The 17,303-nt window shown below is 36.9% G+C and overlaps 1 protein-coding gene across 2 annotated transcripts in view; it reads right to left on the minus strand.

Annotated features, from left to right (window-relative positions):
• The window catches only part of LOC127413593 (rab11 family-interacting protein 2-like), a 29,988-nt gene extending 23,613 nt beyond the window's left edge, over window positions 1-6,375 (minus strand). For both annotated transcript variants that reach the window (XM_051650850.1, XM_051650849.1), the window contains exons 1-2: window positions 6,193-6,375; window positions 5,232-5,881 (exon numbers count right to left, since the gene is read on the minus strand). In XM_051650850.1, the coding sequence (XP_051506810.1) occupies window positions 5,232-5,584 (353 nt within the window). In that variant the 5' untranslated portion in view covers window positions 5,585-5,881; window positions 6,193-6,375. The remainder of the gene's footprint in view (window positions 1-5,231; window positions 5,882-6,192) is intronic.
• Between the last annotated feature and the right edge of the window lie 10,928 nt (window positions 6,376-17,303).

A 17,303-nucleotide genomic window follows, 5' to 3' on the forward strand; every position in this document is an offset into this window, starting at 1 on the left:
ATATTACTTAAGTCACTCTGGCAAACAGCAACACCAGCTGATAAAGTTGTAGATGGAGGCAGCATCGCTCTCGCCTCCCTTGAGCTCACTGCAATCTCATTGAGTTTTGGCATGGTGTGAATGTGTGGAGGTTAAGTGTGGAATACAGGAGAAAAGTCACATGAGGGGATACATTGCCTCCACTTAGCACTGATTCGTTCAATATGCTGTCAATAAATCAATGCGATAATGCCTGCCTCATGCTCGCAGCCAGTCTCCACAGATCGCTATGAAAGGGATGAGCTGATAGATGTGGAGACACCATTTACAGGGTAAACAACTAACCTACTCAGACAACACAACTTTTGATTACATCCAAATAAAGAAGTACCAAAAAACTTGAAATGACTTAAAACATGAAATGGTGAGCTAGTGAGCCTGTTTTTAGTGAGCAGTGAGCACTTGCTCTTAAAGATACAACTCCATGCCATCATGGAATATAATATTGATATACACTCAGTGACCACTTTATTAGGTACACCTGTATACACCTACTTATTTATGCTATTTTCTAAATAGCCAATCATGTGGCGACAGTGCAATGCATAAAATCATGCAGATACATGTCAGGAGCTTCAGTTAATGTTCACATTAACCATCAGAATGGGGAAAAAATTTGATCTCGGTGATTTTGACCATGGCATGACTTTTGGTGTCAGATGAGCTGGTTTGAGTATTTCTGTAACTGCTTATCTCCTGGGATTTTCATGCACAACAGTCTCTAGAATTTACTCAGAATGGTGCCAAAAATGAAAAACTTCCAGTGAGCTGCAGTTCTGTGAACGGAAACGCCTTGTTGATGAGAGAGGTCAACTGAGAATGGCCAGACTGGTTTGAGCTGATAGAAAGGCAACGGTAACTCAGATAACCCCTCTATACAATTGTAGTAAGCAGAATAGCATCTCAGAATGCAAAACATGTTGAAGCTTGAGGCAAATGGGCTTCAACAGTAGAAGACCACATCAGTTTCCACTTCTGTCAGCCAAGAACAGAAAGCTGAGGCTGCACTGGGCACTGGCTCACCAAAACTGGACAGTTAAAGACTGGAAAAACATAGCGTGGTCTGATAAATTTCAATTTCTGCTGAGGTACACAGATAATATTTTTAAACATATGTTGTTGCATATATGTGCAAGTATGGGACTTTTTATATCAAATATTTTTTATAGGCCTACTTTTTTATATCATATTGTGACAAGGCATGGCCAGGCAGTAACGATGAACGCCCGGCACTGAATCAGCCCAATCAGCGGGAGAGGGATAAAGAGGAGCCAGAGACACCAATTCGAGAGAGAGAGAGAGAGAGAGAGAGAGACACACACGGCTGCTGTGTGTGTGCACGTCTATGTGTTTTATGTTGTATTAAGTTTATTTCTGTCATTAAAGTTTACGTTGACTGTTCTACCAGTTCCCACCTCCTCCTTGCCCATCCTTTACCCGTTACACATATGTTGTGCTGTACTGTTTAACATAAAAGCTATGTTAATGTCAAATGGAACTGGTTCCCTCAAGGGCAGTCAGAGGCTGCCATCTCGCTGAGTGCTCTTCCATCATGGCACAGCAAGTGAACAGCGATTATGTTACTTTCCAAGACCATCCACACACTAGGGAGCTTTTAGATCCAAGGCAAGGGGGTTTACCTGGTCTTAGGCCCAGAGAGGGAGCTCTGATCTGGGCATTTGGAGAGCAAGCCAGCCCCTGTTCTTCGCATGGGAGTCAAGGCCAAGATAAATCTTCCTCTGCCTGGAACCACAATACTCCCACTCTGCTAGGGCCGCTGGAAACCTCCGTATAATCAACAAACACAGGTGTGCGATAATTAGGGCCTGTCGACTCCAATGTCGAAACAGACTCTTGTGCCCTTGCGTCAGTTAGAGGAAACCCTTGCATGCAGAACAGAGTCAATGGGGAGTGCTAACCCCTAGAGTCGTTCCAGAAGAAAGGTTTGCCATTGATACAAGGTTGGTAGAGTAATCTGTGTCATGAGTGTCAACAGTGATGTCAGCAATGACTTACAGTGCAATAAACACCCCAACGGTATGTTATCATAGGATTATTGTATAAATATTGCAAGGCACTGATAGAGACATATTGTGACAACAACTACCAGCTTGGATAAAGTGTGCTAATACGCAGGAAAGTTGATGACATAAAAGGCCCTATTTTAAGAGTATGCTTTTAAGTCATATGCGCAAATTTAATAGGCATGAAATTTTGGTATTTTCATGAAAGCATGCGCGAAATCTAGGGAAAGTGGGTTTTGATGAAATTGTGCACGCAATGTGCTAATGTGCTGGTTCAAGTGCAATTTAATTTTGAGGTTCTTCCAGTTATTGCACCATCTGACTCTTATATAGACCATTCCCTCAAGCACCAGCGATATGAAGACAGCACATTCATAAAAAGTTGGCAGAGTAAATAGACTGTATGCAATGAATTAGAAGAATACAAATATAGACTTAAGTTCATTTATTTATTAACTGCGTCCTTGATGAATGTCAGGCATATTTCTATGACAGTGACATGCTCTTTTTATACGCATGAAAAATATGGGTTAGGATTTGGATCTAGGCACCACTGAATTATAGAGAATGTAAGTAATGTTAATCATATTGATCAAGTGACACAAATCATGGCTAATATTAACAGTGATTGTACCAGCCTTCCAGGATTGAGAGATATTTTTCTTTTGCATGCACTTCACCTTTAGCAAAAATATTTCTGAATTCAAATTACACTTCAAACGAAGCAAAAATATAATCAAAATAATGAAGTGGCAAAAACAATTGTATGTAATGACCTCCCCAAATCCAACCATTTTACCCTCTCCACTTTTGCAGTGACTTAAAAATCTATCTACGACAACTGGTGGGAAATTACTATTACAAATTTAGATAATAAATAAATTGTAAATAATTGTAATAATACTTATAAAATAAACCATGATCTCTATAATGTTCAACACAAATCTCATACATTTTTGGTTTCATAAAACGGCGACAACAGTGACTGTCAGGGACATTATTTGATGTTCCACTATATTTTCAGAGTTTGGACATGAACTTTATTACCACCTGCTGGTTGAACCTCCAAACAGCAAATGCAGGAACTGAGTTCAGACTTTGCACTGAAAACAGACGTGCTTCTTAAACGTCTTAGCCCAATGACCTATTTCTCAGGAAAATAGCAAATTGCACTACTTCATTAACATACCATACAACCACTGTTTGTGCGCATACACCCACAGATAACGCAAACACTCCCATCCACACCCTCTTGCGCAGGCACGAAAATTATCTCGAAAGAATTCTCTAAACTCTCACAAAAACTGGATAAGACATAGCGAACGGTGGTTGCGTGTAGCACTGCGTGAAAAATGGAGCACAAAATGTAATTATCTGCAGATCTCCAGGGCAAGCCCTGCAAAATTCTCACTTCGGGATAAAAGCAGGGCAGTATTTTAATTATGAAGGTTTTGTAATTGCTCTCTGCACACTGCATTCATTAACATAATGAATACAAGACGTTGATACTACCATTTCTAGTTTAACCAGCAATTCTTGTTGCTCTCCAAATGTTGTACACAAATACACTATTACTAGTCTGTGCATGTCTAAAATAGGTCTATATATGAAAATATAGACTATTGGGTATTATGACCATGCCCATGAAATTAGCCTGTGCCATTTCTGACAATAAAAGTTTGAAAGGAAAAAAAAAAGGTGCTGTTGCTGTGGAGGAAATACACTGATTAGTCACAAGGGCCTGAGCCTAGTGAGACGAAAATACAGTAGCATGCAGTATAATAATCCTCACAAGACCTGTTCATCAGCCTTGAGACCGTGACTCAAACAGAGTATAGTTGACTGTGTAGATAATGTAGCCAAAAGGAGAAAAATGTGTCTTCATCTCACCTTCATATCAGAACATAAATGGCCTTCATGAGATACAAGACAATATGACAGCTCTGTTGCGAGCAATCTTTCTATCTGTTCTTGAAAATAAAATAATTTTTCATGCACACAGTCCTTCAAGAACAAGAACTTCAGACACAAAACACATGTTAGCCAGTGTCAGAATTTCCTCTTTTTTCCCCCCCTCATTTTTTGTGGGACAGCAACCATGTCCTTTGGTATTTGAAACAATGGGTGTCCAAAAAAAATAAATAAATGAGACAGACAGGATTGCATCTGAGCTACATGTCAGAAGCATGCCATGAACTTTAAAAGAAAATTGGAATCACTTATTGTTATAGGAACAAAAAATAGCCCACCTGAGGCAGCCAGTCATTTCAAAACCTTTCATTCTGCTATTTTATGAGTACTCACTAGGGCCTAGGTAGGCTGATGTGTCAATGTGAGACTTGTGGTCTGCTCTTATGACAAAGGCAATGAGCACATTAAACAGACCATGCAAGGACAAGCATTAGCCTAACACAACTACAACTTTCATAGCTGAACAGCTACTGTATCACACAAAGTGACTTCAAAATAAGAGAACAAAAGGCCTGTAATTTCTAAATAATCTTTTGGACTGCATAAGTGCAATACAACACTGACATAATCAGTGGTGCGGTAAAAAAGGTTTGCATGTTGGGATTGCAACATTAACAAAAAACGATACAGCTTTAAATTGAGATGCTTTAAACTATATACTTCAAATACCATTTATAGTCACCAACCTCACTTCGAAACCAAAAGAAGAGAGGACCTTTTGTATCAGGTTCCTCTTTTAAGTTGCACTTCTGCATATTTGAAAGAATGCTACATTTGTGTAGTTCTTGCTAGAAGTGGTCAGACATTTGCAATAGAAATTAAATGGAAAGTTCATCCAAACATGCAATTATATCATAATTTGCTCACCCTCAATTATGTCATTATTTGTTCCAAACCTGTATAAGTTTCTTTCTTCATTGCAGCTCAAAAGGAGATGTTAGCATTTCCTTTCATTGCATCTTTTTCAAATGGAAGTATATGGTGACTTGAGGCTAACATTCTGCCTAATATCTCCTTTTGAGTTACAATGAAAGTAAGTCATGCAGGTTTGGAAAAGCATAAGGCTGAAAAAAAAAGAAAAAAAAATGACAGAATTTCAGTTTTGGGTGAACTTTCCCCGTAATCAGCCTCCTACCTTAAAACAACTGGGATCAGAAATGCATGAAATATTAAAGCACAGTTAGTTAGCATACTTACTCAGTTTTTCTGTGCTCCTTATTGGCAAATATCTCATTTAAATTGATGAGTTTTTGGCCCAGAAATTTATCCAACCCAACTAGGGACCTGTGCATCACTGTGAGACACAGCTCGTAAACCTCTGGATTGTTCTCCAATAGCAGCCCTGGCAATTCAAAGGAGGCCTCTTCCTTCCAGACTGGGTTGAGGGTCTTTTCTGCCACTGATGTGGAGTACTTCTCTTTGCCCAACTGGATGATGGTGTAGGCATCATTGGTGCCATTCTTGCCCTTTGGTTGCAGGTGTGTTGCTTGGAGGACAGTGGCTTGAACATGAGTTGGAAACCACTTCTGCGACTGTTTGGCCAATGACATGATGATGATGTCAGGTGTATAAATATGGATTTTTGCTGAATATATATGAGTGTAAAACGAATAAATAATTGGTCAACATGAAGTTTAGTACTTAAACATTAATTAGGCTTTGGCATTTTGGCTTAGCTTTTCATCACTGAAAATAAGTGACCAAAAAGGTGATCAAATTTGAAGGGGTAACAGTGTGGGCAGAAAATATGTGTCATCACAAAGGTGCGCAGCCCATTGTCAGACGCATCTATTAATAGTGCAAATAATGATGGGCGTCACCACCGCAGATGTAACCTAAATAGTAACCTAAAACAGAAGGAAAAAAAAAAAAAAAAAAAAAATCACAAAACAGTCTCACAAACTGAAATCTGACTTCAATTCCAACATTTACATTTTAACTTGATCTTCTAAGTGACATTTACAATGCAACAACAAAATATGAAAAAAAAACAAAAAAAAAAAATCTTGTGACTAGATCTAATAAATTGTTATTCCGACAAGTTTTATACGGTCATTCAATAAGACGTGGTACAGCATCATACAGGCATCACATGCTCATTTTACTATACACAGTTACTACTCCCTGTCTAAATATAGAGATTGGCACTCGTATTTACCTCTGAATCATCTTTTCCGAGCTCGGGTGGCGACGGCACTGGATGTGGAATAATCGGTCAAGTAAATCGGTATCAATTCTTTATATGTGTAGTGGATAGAAGTGAATCAATTGCTTTAGTCGGTACTAATTCATCTTAAACAAATGTGTGGTATTCCACATCAGCCTTTTACTCCACTTCCTCGTTCCTCATTTCCGCCCATGCGGTCACGGGTCGAAGTGCAAACTCCTCCTCTGTTACCGTGGAAACAAAGGATTTGATCAGCACGCGACGGCGCTCTTCCCGGGAATTCCTGTGATGCTCAGTAGAGTTTGTGCAGCTACACGATAATAGACTACGGTTTCCCTTTTGTTAGGAAAAGAAAAAAGGAGACGGGATAAACAGCTTGTTGGTAAAACATTTTGCAGTTATGAAGGGTTTGAATAATAATGTGTGTGTGTGTTAAAAGCAACAATTAGAATGAATCTTGTTATAAAAAATAATTCTGCATGATAAATGTATTTAAATAATTTGGATAACTTTGTTGAATAAGGGTGTTTCATCAACAATGTGCAATTTTATGTGAGCATTTTTTTTTAACTAACAGATTTCAAATGTTTTATCTTTATGTTCATTTTATGTCTTAAAGCTTCTTCTTCTTCTTCTTCTTCTTTTTTTTTTTTTTTTTTTTTTTTTTTTGGTTTACTTTTTACCTTGTCCACCATAAAATACTGAAATAATCATTTCATTCCAAAACTATTTCAAAAGTATTTAGATCACAAAACAATTGCCCCTCAGTTGAGGCATCATTTCCACCAATAATTTTGCCACCAATAAAGTTTCATTAAAGTTAATGTACCAAGAAGACAAAAGTGCAAAGTGTTTGCATTAGATGAAATACGAGACATGAAGTAAATAAAAATTTGTTTTTAAAAAATAAAGGTAAATAACACTTGTGAACATTTATTTTCAATTACACTGTAATTTGATATAATCATGCAAAAAGTATGAAAATTGTATTCAGCTATGTCCATTTATGATATTTAAAATGCAACATTAGCAAAACAAAGGATTAAGCCTTTCCACCATGCTATCAAAAACAATAAACAATTTGAGATGTGGTGGATATGACATTGTGTTGGAAATGTTAATGGTGTTGAATTGACAAAACTTGACAGAATTCTCCTGTGATCCCTGTATAACACCGTTGGACATTGTTGGTGGACAAATTAAATAAACTAGTTATTCCAACATTCTTTTCAACTACAGGTCATCAGTAATTAATTTTTCAGGTGGACATAGATTTATGAAATTTTTACAGAATATGCAGAGATATTTCTGAATGGATAGAACTGGACCAAATGATGGTCTAGCTTGGTTTTGGCAAGAAATTCTATCTAATTACTTTTGTTTTATCTCCACCAAATGTAGCTAGCTCTTCAGAATAATCCTGGTCGTGCACATCAGCTTTTCACAGAGAAGATGATTAACTGAGTGCCTCTATTGCATTAAACTGTCCAAATAAATTGTGCAAAACAAACAGAATTTAGACGGAAGATCAAAATCAGCTCTTTAAAACCCTGCTGGTGCACTAAACGACCAAGTATCCCGTTCAAGTCTTCTGAGGTCCTTATAACATCCACTTCTGTAGACAATAAAGTCAATAATTGTCTATTGGGGGCTCTTGACAAAGCTAAACCACACAAACATGTTCACATACTGTCTTCCATGTTTCATAAGTGGGGACATTGAGGTACTGATAAAAGATTAATTTAAATGAGTTCAGACATGCATGTCACCCCACTTGACAGGAACATCTAAATCAAACACACCTGCTTTTTCATTTTATTGTCATTTTATTATCCCTTTCTCTCTTTTCCCCATCAGCCTGCCAGAGTCAGAGGCATGAGTCTGGCACATTTGTCACACATATATTATAACTCTTTTTTTGGAGTGTATCGCAGAATGAAAATGGGTCTGGTGTGGTGAAATATTAGGTCAAATAAAATGCATTTAAGACAGCTTAAACTGAGGAGGCACCTTTCCCAGTGCCATTCCGAGTTAAACCTGCAAACAGCAGGAAACAGCTGAGGAACCAGAGCGAAAGCATCTGCATACAAGCCCTGAAGATGGCTGTATGGTCATTTTGTTGGAGCGCAAAATAATAAGACCATGTGGATGAATGTTTAATGTACACATACTGTATATTATGCATATGCAGCCAAGTGTAGAAATGTAATGTAATTTAGCTCTAGTCATAAATCGGACGTGGCCCCTTTAAGACAGGAGTCTTGCGACACCGGAGTTTTGCGATGCCTGCTTTCCAGAACTCTCTCGTGTTACACATAGATATCTATATGTAGATACCTTATTAGCAGCTGTTCCTATAGGCCGACGCGATGCGATGCGAAAGTTTCAAGATGCAGTGCAAGTGCGAGGTGAAAGTGTGAGCGCGAGGTGATCATCTGTGTTCTGTGACTGCAACCGGGTCCTTGAATAACGTATAACGTGCAAGTAAGGGCAGCCAGTGGAGTTTCTGGTGCCCTCCTAAGTTAAGATGGTGCCCCCCGAGTTGCTGACCTATGCATATGTGTATAGGGAGCAGCAGTACTGGCCACAATATGTCGGCACGTCTGCCATATTGGAAAGGTCAAGAGCCGTCCATCACCACATGAAAGTAAATTGACATATACGGTCTGTAACAGTCTGGAGTCTTTTCCAGCCAACTATCAGATTATCTGATTTTTCATAAACATTGGCCAATATTTTAGATGAGATACTGACTTCACTTCTAAAAAAATTTTTTTTCATAGCAAACTGCAAATAAAGTCCTGTTCACAGGGGTGGACTGGCCATGGGGAGAACCGGAACATTTCCCAGTGGGCCGGCCACAAAATGGGGCCGAAGTTGTCACAAATGGTTAATGTGTGTTCATGTTTCCCTGGGTAATATCAGTGAAAATGTTCAGCTAGCTTTTTTTGCAGCCAAGACTTTAAGTATGCAGAAACTGACTTTCAAAAATGAACCTACCTTGAGAAATAATTACTGGAGTAAAACATCTGACAATGAGCCCCAGTCTCCCATTTATTTTGTCCATCTTACTTACTTTAATTTAACTTTTACTTTAAACAACAAGTCAAAGTTTACAATAAATCTATGTAAAATTTAGTTCACCACAACTATTGTTATTTATATATACATACTGTGAAATGATGAAGAAAAATGAAATATTAAAGCAAAATATGACCAGCAAAATAGATATGTTGTACTCTGAAAGTCTAATAAAATTATTGGAGTAAAAACTATAATTAAACTATAATTTCATTGAGCAATGGTTTACATTTAAATTTAGTTTAAATTGTAGTTGGATAAACTAATAATAACAAATAAAACAAATAATAATTTAATAATGAAGTCCAACTACTCAAGGACTTGACACCCCTGATGCTGATTCTCATTGCCTGTATTTATAAAGAAATTGTTCTTTCCTATCCGTTCCATGAATTTATCTCTCCATTTGTACTGTTCAGTTTTAAAGCATCTCTTGGGGTGAAAAAGACTCATGGCTGTAAACAGACACCACCAGCGGTCATGACACCAATCCTTAATTTGACAATTTGTTAGACACTTTCATATATTACCTTCTAAGTCCATAATATGCCTCTGTGCCTCTGGAGTGGGATAAAAACATGAAAGGCTCCACATTCCAACCTCACCTGCTTCCTTTTATTGTTCTCCTCTGATAGAGTATATAAAGAAAAAAATCCATCAAGTCATAAATTAGCCTAGAGTAATGTATGGTCTCAGTCCACTTTTTTGCAGAGGAATGATGTTGGAGCCCACAAACTGTCCAATATCCAATGGGACCCTGTACTGCATATCAGCAAGGCCCACATGTTAGCCTGTATTAGGCATCGTCTTTATGGGCCGGAATCCTCTGTAAGGTCTCTCCCCACGGTCAGACAGCTGGTTCTGCTTTGGGCCCCTTTCTTCAACACTATATAGGTTGTATTACATTTATTAAACACTTTTAAGCATCCCTGGCTGCAAGATTGCCCATCTGTTAGCACAGGACAATATATGTATTCCAAGTGTGGAGGGAGCACAAGGAGGTGAGGGGATGCCATTGTGACATCAATATGGCTTATAATACGCTTCAGGTTTATGGTCAGGTTGCCAGACTGATTTAAAAGGCTGTGCTTTTAGTCAAGAGGACATTCAGATTACAGATGAAAATTTAATAAAAAAAAAAATGTTGGAGAGAAGAGCACAAATCACTGCCGGCTCTGTGCTCTGTGGAATGTTAGGGTGTGCTACATACAGTGATATATAGAGCTGCAGATGTGCATGTAGCCTGCGATGGCTGAAACAGAAAATGTTGCTAGGCTATAGGGGGTGTGTGGCTGCTGAAAGTTTCACTGTATGAAACAATACTTCAAGAGTGTTTATTTGAATATCACTAAACGCTGTCACCTCTCACCTCTTCATTTTTGCGCAAGAAGGAACAAAGTTACACAGAACACACTTTGAGCTAGAGAAAACTTCTTCGGCCAAATCATAAATGGTGATGGTTTTGAAAAAAGGAAAATATTAACATTGTCAAAGGTAACATTAAAATATTTTATGAGCGCACATTTCTCTTATCTTATCTTGTGTTAGCACAAATACTCTTCATGATGCATCTGTGTGTGTGTGTGTGTGTGTGTGTGTGTGTGTGTAAATTGTGTGTATTCATATTTCTTGCTGTCTGTGTCTGAGTAATCACACAAGGATATTGAGTTACCATCTGCTGTATTTTTATGGCAGTAATTAAATTATTTTTCAAAACAGTAAATGAAACAACAAATGAGACAATAAGTCACAACTGATTGCTTTTTATAGTTCCAAAACACTACTAGGATGACAGGACAGATCAGTGGTATGTTTAGTTCTCATTTAGTTTCCATGATGCCAACCATTGTAATTTTGCAAAACAACATGTAGGCTATATAAGAAGTTAGAACATTTTCCAAAGTGCATTCTATCCACATGAATGCAGTGGATGCTATTCGGTATGCATGAGAGGATGTGCAGACCAGGGATATGACAAACAAATTAAACAAATGAGTGTGATTAAAACAGCTGGATCCACAAATGGCATGACCAATTCAGGGAATTACGGAGGCAAATGCATGCAATTATAACAAATGAGAGACACCCACTTTGCGGTACTCAGATGTTGATTAATTTAAATGGTCTGTTTCTGCTGTGCAATTTATATTACACTAAATTAGCAATAGAATCCCCCGTGTCCTGCTGTATTTCAGCTGAAGTCTTCATAATGCGCTTCTCTCCAAAGCAAACCATTTGCAGTCTGAGTCCTTCCTGTCAAAATGTTCGAAAGACATTTAATTTCATAATGTTGTGATGAGATTCACATTCTTTTTTAGGCATTGTAGGATTTTATTATTTTATCAGAGGTATATTTGTTTTCTTAAAAATGATTTTCAAATCAAGTGTGAATTTTCCTCTGAAGCTTTGTTTTATTTATGCCTCTTTTTGCCTTTAGTTTAGAGGAAAGTCAAGAGACAGGAAAATGGGGGAGAGAGGGGGAATATGAGCGGAACATGACGCAGAGCAGTCATGCATTGTCCATACCGAGCATGCACTACCCATTCCACCACCATTCGATGTTTATTCTAAGTGGTCATTTTAACTGTCAGGTTAGGGTAAGTTACTCAAATATATCCACTACAACATTACTTTTCTAAACTTCTCTTTTTGACTTCTTTACATTTCAGTTATTTTCTAAAACACTTTTCACAGAAAAGTTTTGTTTTTCCTCTTAACAAATTTAAAATGTCTATATTTCCTTCTTGTTCATTGTCACATTTAAGTCATACTGAACACTCAGCACCACAAGTTTCTCCCTTACATCCATCAACTGTCACAGAAACACAAACAGACAAATATATGAACATAATTCATGTTTACACTAAAAAAATAAATAAATACAAATACCTAAACAACACATGTACTACATGTGGTTACATCTAAATTAGAGATAAAAGACAGCCCATTTAGGTAATAGTTACAGGTAACCACTTTTTAAAGTGGATTCTACATATACAATATTGGTAACACTTTACAATGTTCCTTTTGTTAAGGGTTTATAAAAGGTTCAGTAATTACTAATAATTAATTTACAAGTGAATTTTAAATAACTGATATGTGGTTATACAGCATGTATAAAAAGGGTGACTTTTATGCAATACCTGCAAAATAGTGATCCATTTAACCTCACGTTATAAATATAAATTCAACATAAGTATTCTATGTTAATATACCTACTGTATATGTAAAGTGGACACATATGAAGCATTAAAGAGTTGCCAACATTAGAAAACTATAAAAACATAAAATTCAGTATAGGTTTATTGGTCATCAGGCTTTAGGATACTGTGAATGAGCACAAATACTTTTTTTCCAGAGGAATTAATGTAATTAGGACTAGGTAAATTGCGACTCCACTCAGATTAGCCCCATTCTTTTGAAATCAACATGACAAGAAAACTGACAATGCAAGTCAAGAGTCAAAACTTATAAACACAAAGCAGACTGTAGCAAAATTACATAATCCCCCCTTTTAATCTTGCTAATATTTCATTTTTGTTGCATTGTGACATAAATCATGAATTAGGGTATTTTATGTTTTTTATTAATACAAATATGAATATGTACAGAGCATTCAGAAAGTATTCAAACCCCTTCATTTTTTTCACATTTTGTTATGTTGCAGCCTTGTGCTAAAATGCTTTAAATTATTTTATTTCCACATCAATCTACGCTCCATACCCCATAATGACAAAGCAAAAAACAGATTTGTGATAACTTTGCAAATTTATTAAAAAGAAAAAACTGAAATATAACATTTACATAAGTATTCAGACCCTTTGCTGTGACACTTGAAATTTAGCTCAGGTACATCCCATTTCTCTGGATCATCTTTGAGATGTTTCTACACTTTGATTGGAGTCAACTTGTGGCAAATTCAATTGATTGGACATGATTTGGAAAGGCAAACGCTTGTCTATATAAGGTGTCACAGCTGAAAATGCATATCAGAGCAAAAAACAAGCCATGAGGTCAAAGGAACTGCCTGCAGAGGTCAGAGACAGAATTGTGTCGAGGCACAGATCTGGGGAAGGCTACAAAAAATTTTCGGCTGCACTGAAGTTTCCCAAGAGCACAGTGGCCTCCATAATTCTTAAATTGAAGAAGTTTGGAACAACCAGGACTCTTCCAAGAGCTGGCCGCCTGGCCAAACTGAGCAATCGGGGGAGAAGGGCCTTGGTAAGAGAGGTGACCAAGAACCAAGACAACGCAAGAGTGGCTTAGGGACAACTCTGTGAATGTCCTTGAGTGGCCCAGCCAGAGCCCGGACTAGAACCCAATTGAAAATCTCTGGAGAGATCTGAAAATGGCTGTCCACCGACGGTCCCCATCCAATCTGACAGAGCTTGAGGGATCTGCAGAGAAGAATGTCAGAAAATCTACAAATCCAGGTGTGCAAAGCTTGTCGCATCATACCAAAAAAGACTTGAGGCTGTAATTGCTGCCAAAGGTGCTTCAACTAAGTACTGAGTTAAGGGTCATAATGGGGTATGGAGTGTAGATTGATGTTAATTTTTAAAAAAAAGCGTTTTAGCATAGGTCTGCAACATAACAAAATGTGAAAAAAACAAAGGGGTCTGAATACCTCCTGAATGCACTGTATATTTATAAAAAATGTATAACACGTAAGTTAAAATGCTCACTATTAGGCAAGTATTGCATGAAAGTCGCCCTTTTTATTCATATTGTTGTAACTGCATAACAATAATTTATAATGCATATGTAAAGGAATTATTAGTAATTAATGAACCCCTTTATAACCCCCTAACAAAGGGAACAATAATGTAAAGGATTTATATAATATTATTCTACAAACATGTGTAATTCAAGTAACAGTCCTTAAAAGTAATTAACTGAATATAAAGTCAATAACTGTAATCTTCTTACAAGATTTTAAAAAGTAATGTGTTACACAACTTTTTGACCATTAACTGAATATAAAGTCAGTAACTGTAATCTGCTTACAAGATTTTAAAAAGTAATGTGTTACACTACTTTTTGACCATTAACTGAATATAAAGTCAGTAACTGTAATCTGCTTACAAGATTTTAAAAAGTAATGTGTTACACTACTTTTTGACCAAAAAAAAAAAAAAAAGATTACAATTACATAACTACTTACTTTGTAATCACATTACACCCAGTACTGGCAACTATGATATAGACACATACACAACATACACATACTCAAACATATTAGGGAGTTAATGAATGTGGATGGAACACATTTAAAGCTGTACATCAGACACAGCTCTTCACAAGTCATTTTTATAGATTCTTCCATAACCTCTTTTCTCTTATCTCAAATCATCATTTACATCAAGGTAAATTTTCGATTCTAAAGCATGCCCAAACCTCTCTGGAATTTTACCCATTCATTCCATTCTCAATGAGTCAATGAATGGTTAGCTGCAGCCATGTGTTAAACAGCCAGGATGCTGAGAGATTGACAGAGCTATACTGAGCTTATGTCTTGAGGGGGCGAGCGAACAGGTGTCCCTCCTGCTGTAGTTTAAGTGCAATCCCCTGTGCCCCAGCCTGAGTGGGCAAGATAGAAAAGAGAGCGGGAGAGAGAAAAGACCCACATGTGTGTGCCCTGCGGCCCCTCTTTCTCTCCTTGTGTGTATGTATATATTAGAATGATGTGAAGGTATGCAGTGCCATAGTTCAGACACATGCTAATGTTCTTGCAGAAATAAGTTTGGAATAGAAGGAGAGGAGCTTTGAAGGTGTTGTGTTAAAGTACACCAGGGCATTCTGAAAGAAAAAAAAAGAGTAATGATAAAGTTATGGGCATGTCTTTATAGGTTTTGTGGATATTAATTATGTTATAATAACAAACAGATGTTGTTACAAGGGGTGCACTGACAGTGTTGACATCTGTAGTACTGAAATAGGCAACATGTAACCAATCTGATGAGTGTATTGATCAAGTGCCTTGTACACTGAGATAGAAATGTGTTAATTGTTGTTTTTCATATTACAAATGCACTCCTTCTTCTGAACTTTGACTGTCACAATTCGTTTGGACATCTGTCCTCATGCTGAGATGCTTATTATTAATAGACTTTTAGCACCTCTCACACACTGACTCCATTTCACTTTTGAGTTGCAACAAAAAGCACAAACACATCTCCGTTTCATACTCGAGGAAAGGAAATGTGAGTGTCAAGCCCATATCAAAGATCTCAGCTGTTTATATATCCACACCAGCTGTCTGTAAACAGAAGAGACATGCAAATGTATCTCTCAGTAAGATCTTTCTGTTGGTACTTGAGCAGTTAAGCTATGGCATGTCACTAATTTTAACACCCGATGACATGAGAGGTGGGGAACCAATGATGAGGCATCTCCTCTATGTTAACTGACATGTCAGATTTTACGAGCCAAAAATTCAGCTGGAATTTTACAATTCATCATTTGTGTCTTTAAAAGAGATTTCAGGCTAACGTTGTCTTTTTGGGGTTTTAATGATTCATTCACTCTAAGAATGCACAAACAGCCTCAGGCCAGACTGCTTTCAATTAATGACTATTGCATTTGGGATTAGATAAATTTGTCAAATTATTTAAATTAATATGTAGCCGGTGGGTTGCAAAGAAACAACAAAGGATACAAAAATATATTTTGGGGGTTTTATTCTGATGGCTGTTGAAAAAAAGAGAAAAACAGGAGATTTTTATTTCTTTTAATTTTTTTTTACGGAAATTAGGCTAATGTCCAAATCAAAGGAAAACAGGGCATTAGTTTACCCATAGACTTCAACACATACTTAATACATGCTTATATCATTTACAGCATTCTATGCATTTAAGTACTTGCTTAAATCACTCAAAGTATTTTATGCATTTTTATCCAGACTTTAAGTATTGCAGTTTAAACAATAAAATTCTTATTACACATGTTCACTTAAATGGAATACACTCTGGGCTATAAATCATTAAATGAGTGATATAATTAATACTAAATTTACCCAGTCCTCGCATGTGCAGCAAACGTGTTCAAACTCCACGCATGCAATCAATATCCTTCAAAAATAACCCTTAACAAACACTAAATTTTAACTTATGACTCTCGTGAACACATATTTAATGCAATTTAACATTTTGTATAAAATTTGATATTTACCCAAAGAATTATCAACCGATGAACAAAACCGGCAGCTCTCTTGCCCAATGTATGTTTTCATGTCTCTAACATGAGAGAGTGCCATAAAGGGGGCCACGTCCAATTAATGAATAGAGTCATTACATTTTGTTACATTCAACTATATTACATTGTACTGTTCAAATATACTGTATATTATAAAAGATAAATGAACCTTAATGCAGAAAGACTATCAACAATTAATAAACGCATGCATGCAAAATAGTAAATATAGTTAAGGAGCTAATAATTACACACACATACACATCATAGTCACAGCGTACTACACTAAATGAAAGAGAACCTATTGTTTATTTAAAAGCAAAACATTCCTTACATACACATTTTTATGAGTTATCCAGAAATGCATTTTTAGGAAGGCAGTCAAACATGTTTTGCTCTATAAGAATTTTAAATTGTTATTCCACAGTATTGCACAGAATAGCCTGAAGTGGGAGAAATAGAGAAAAAAGCTGTTGTGGCATTCCATTTGTCCATGTAGGAGTATAAGATCCTGTGTTATTTGCATACCAGGGACATATTTAAGCTGTATTACATGCAGGAGAAGTGTTACAGGGAAAGAGGCTATACATCTAAAGTAATGATGAGTTCAAATAAATGTGTGAGAAATAGCTTTTCCCTGCATGGAAATACACACTGTGAGATCATTAAGTCTCCTCAGCTTCAAAGTGCTAAAGCAGTCTAGTGAAAGCCTATTAGCAGTCACTTGGAAGCTCAACTCCACACTAAACGGCATGCTGTTTTCATGTCTTTCCTCAGTGATAAAGCCTTATCTATTTAAGATGCTTGAATATAGCTCCTATTGAGCAGCA

This window comes from Myxocyprinus asiaticus, chromosome 23 (assembly GCF_019703515.2).
Source record: "Myxocyprinus asiaticus isolate MX2 ecotype Aquarium Trade chromosome 23, UBuf_Myxa_2, whole genome shotgun sequence".
NCBI classification, from domain to species: domain Eukaryota; kingdom Metazoa; phylum Chordata; class Actinopteri; order Cypriniformes; family Catostomidae; genus Myxocyprinus; species Myxocyprinus asiaticus.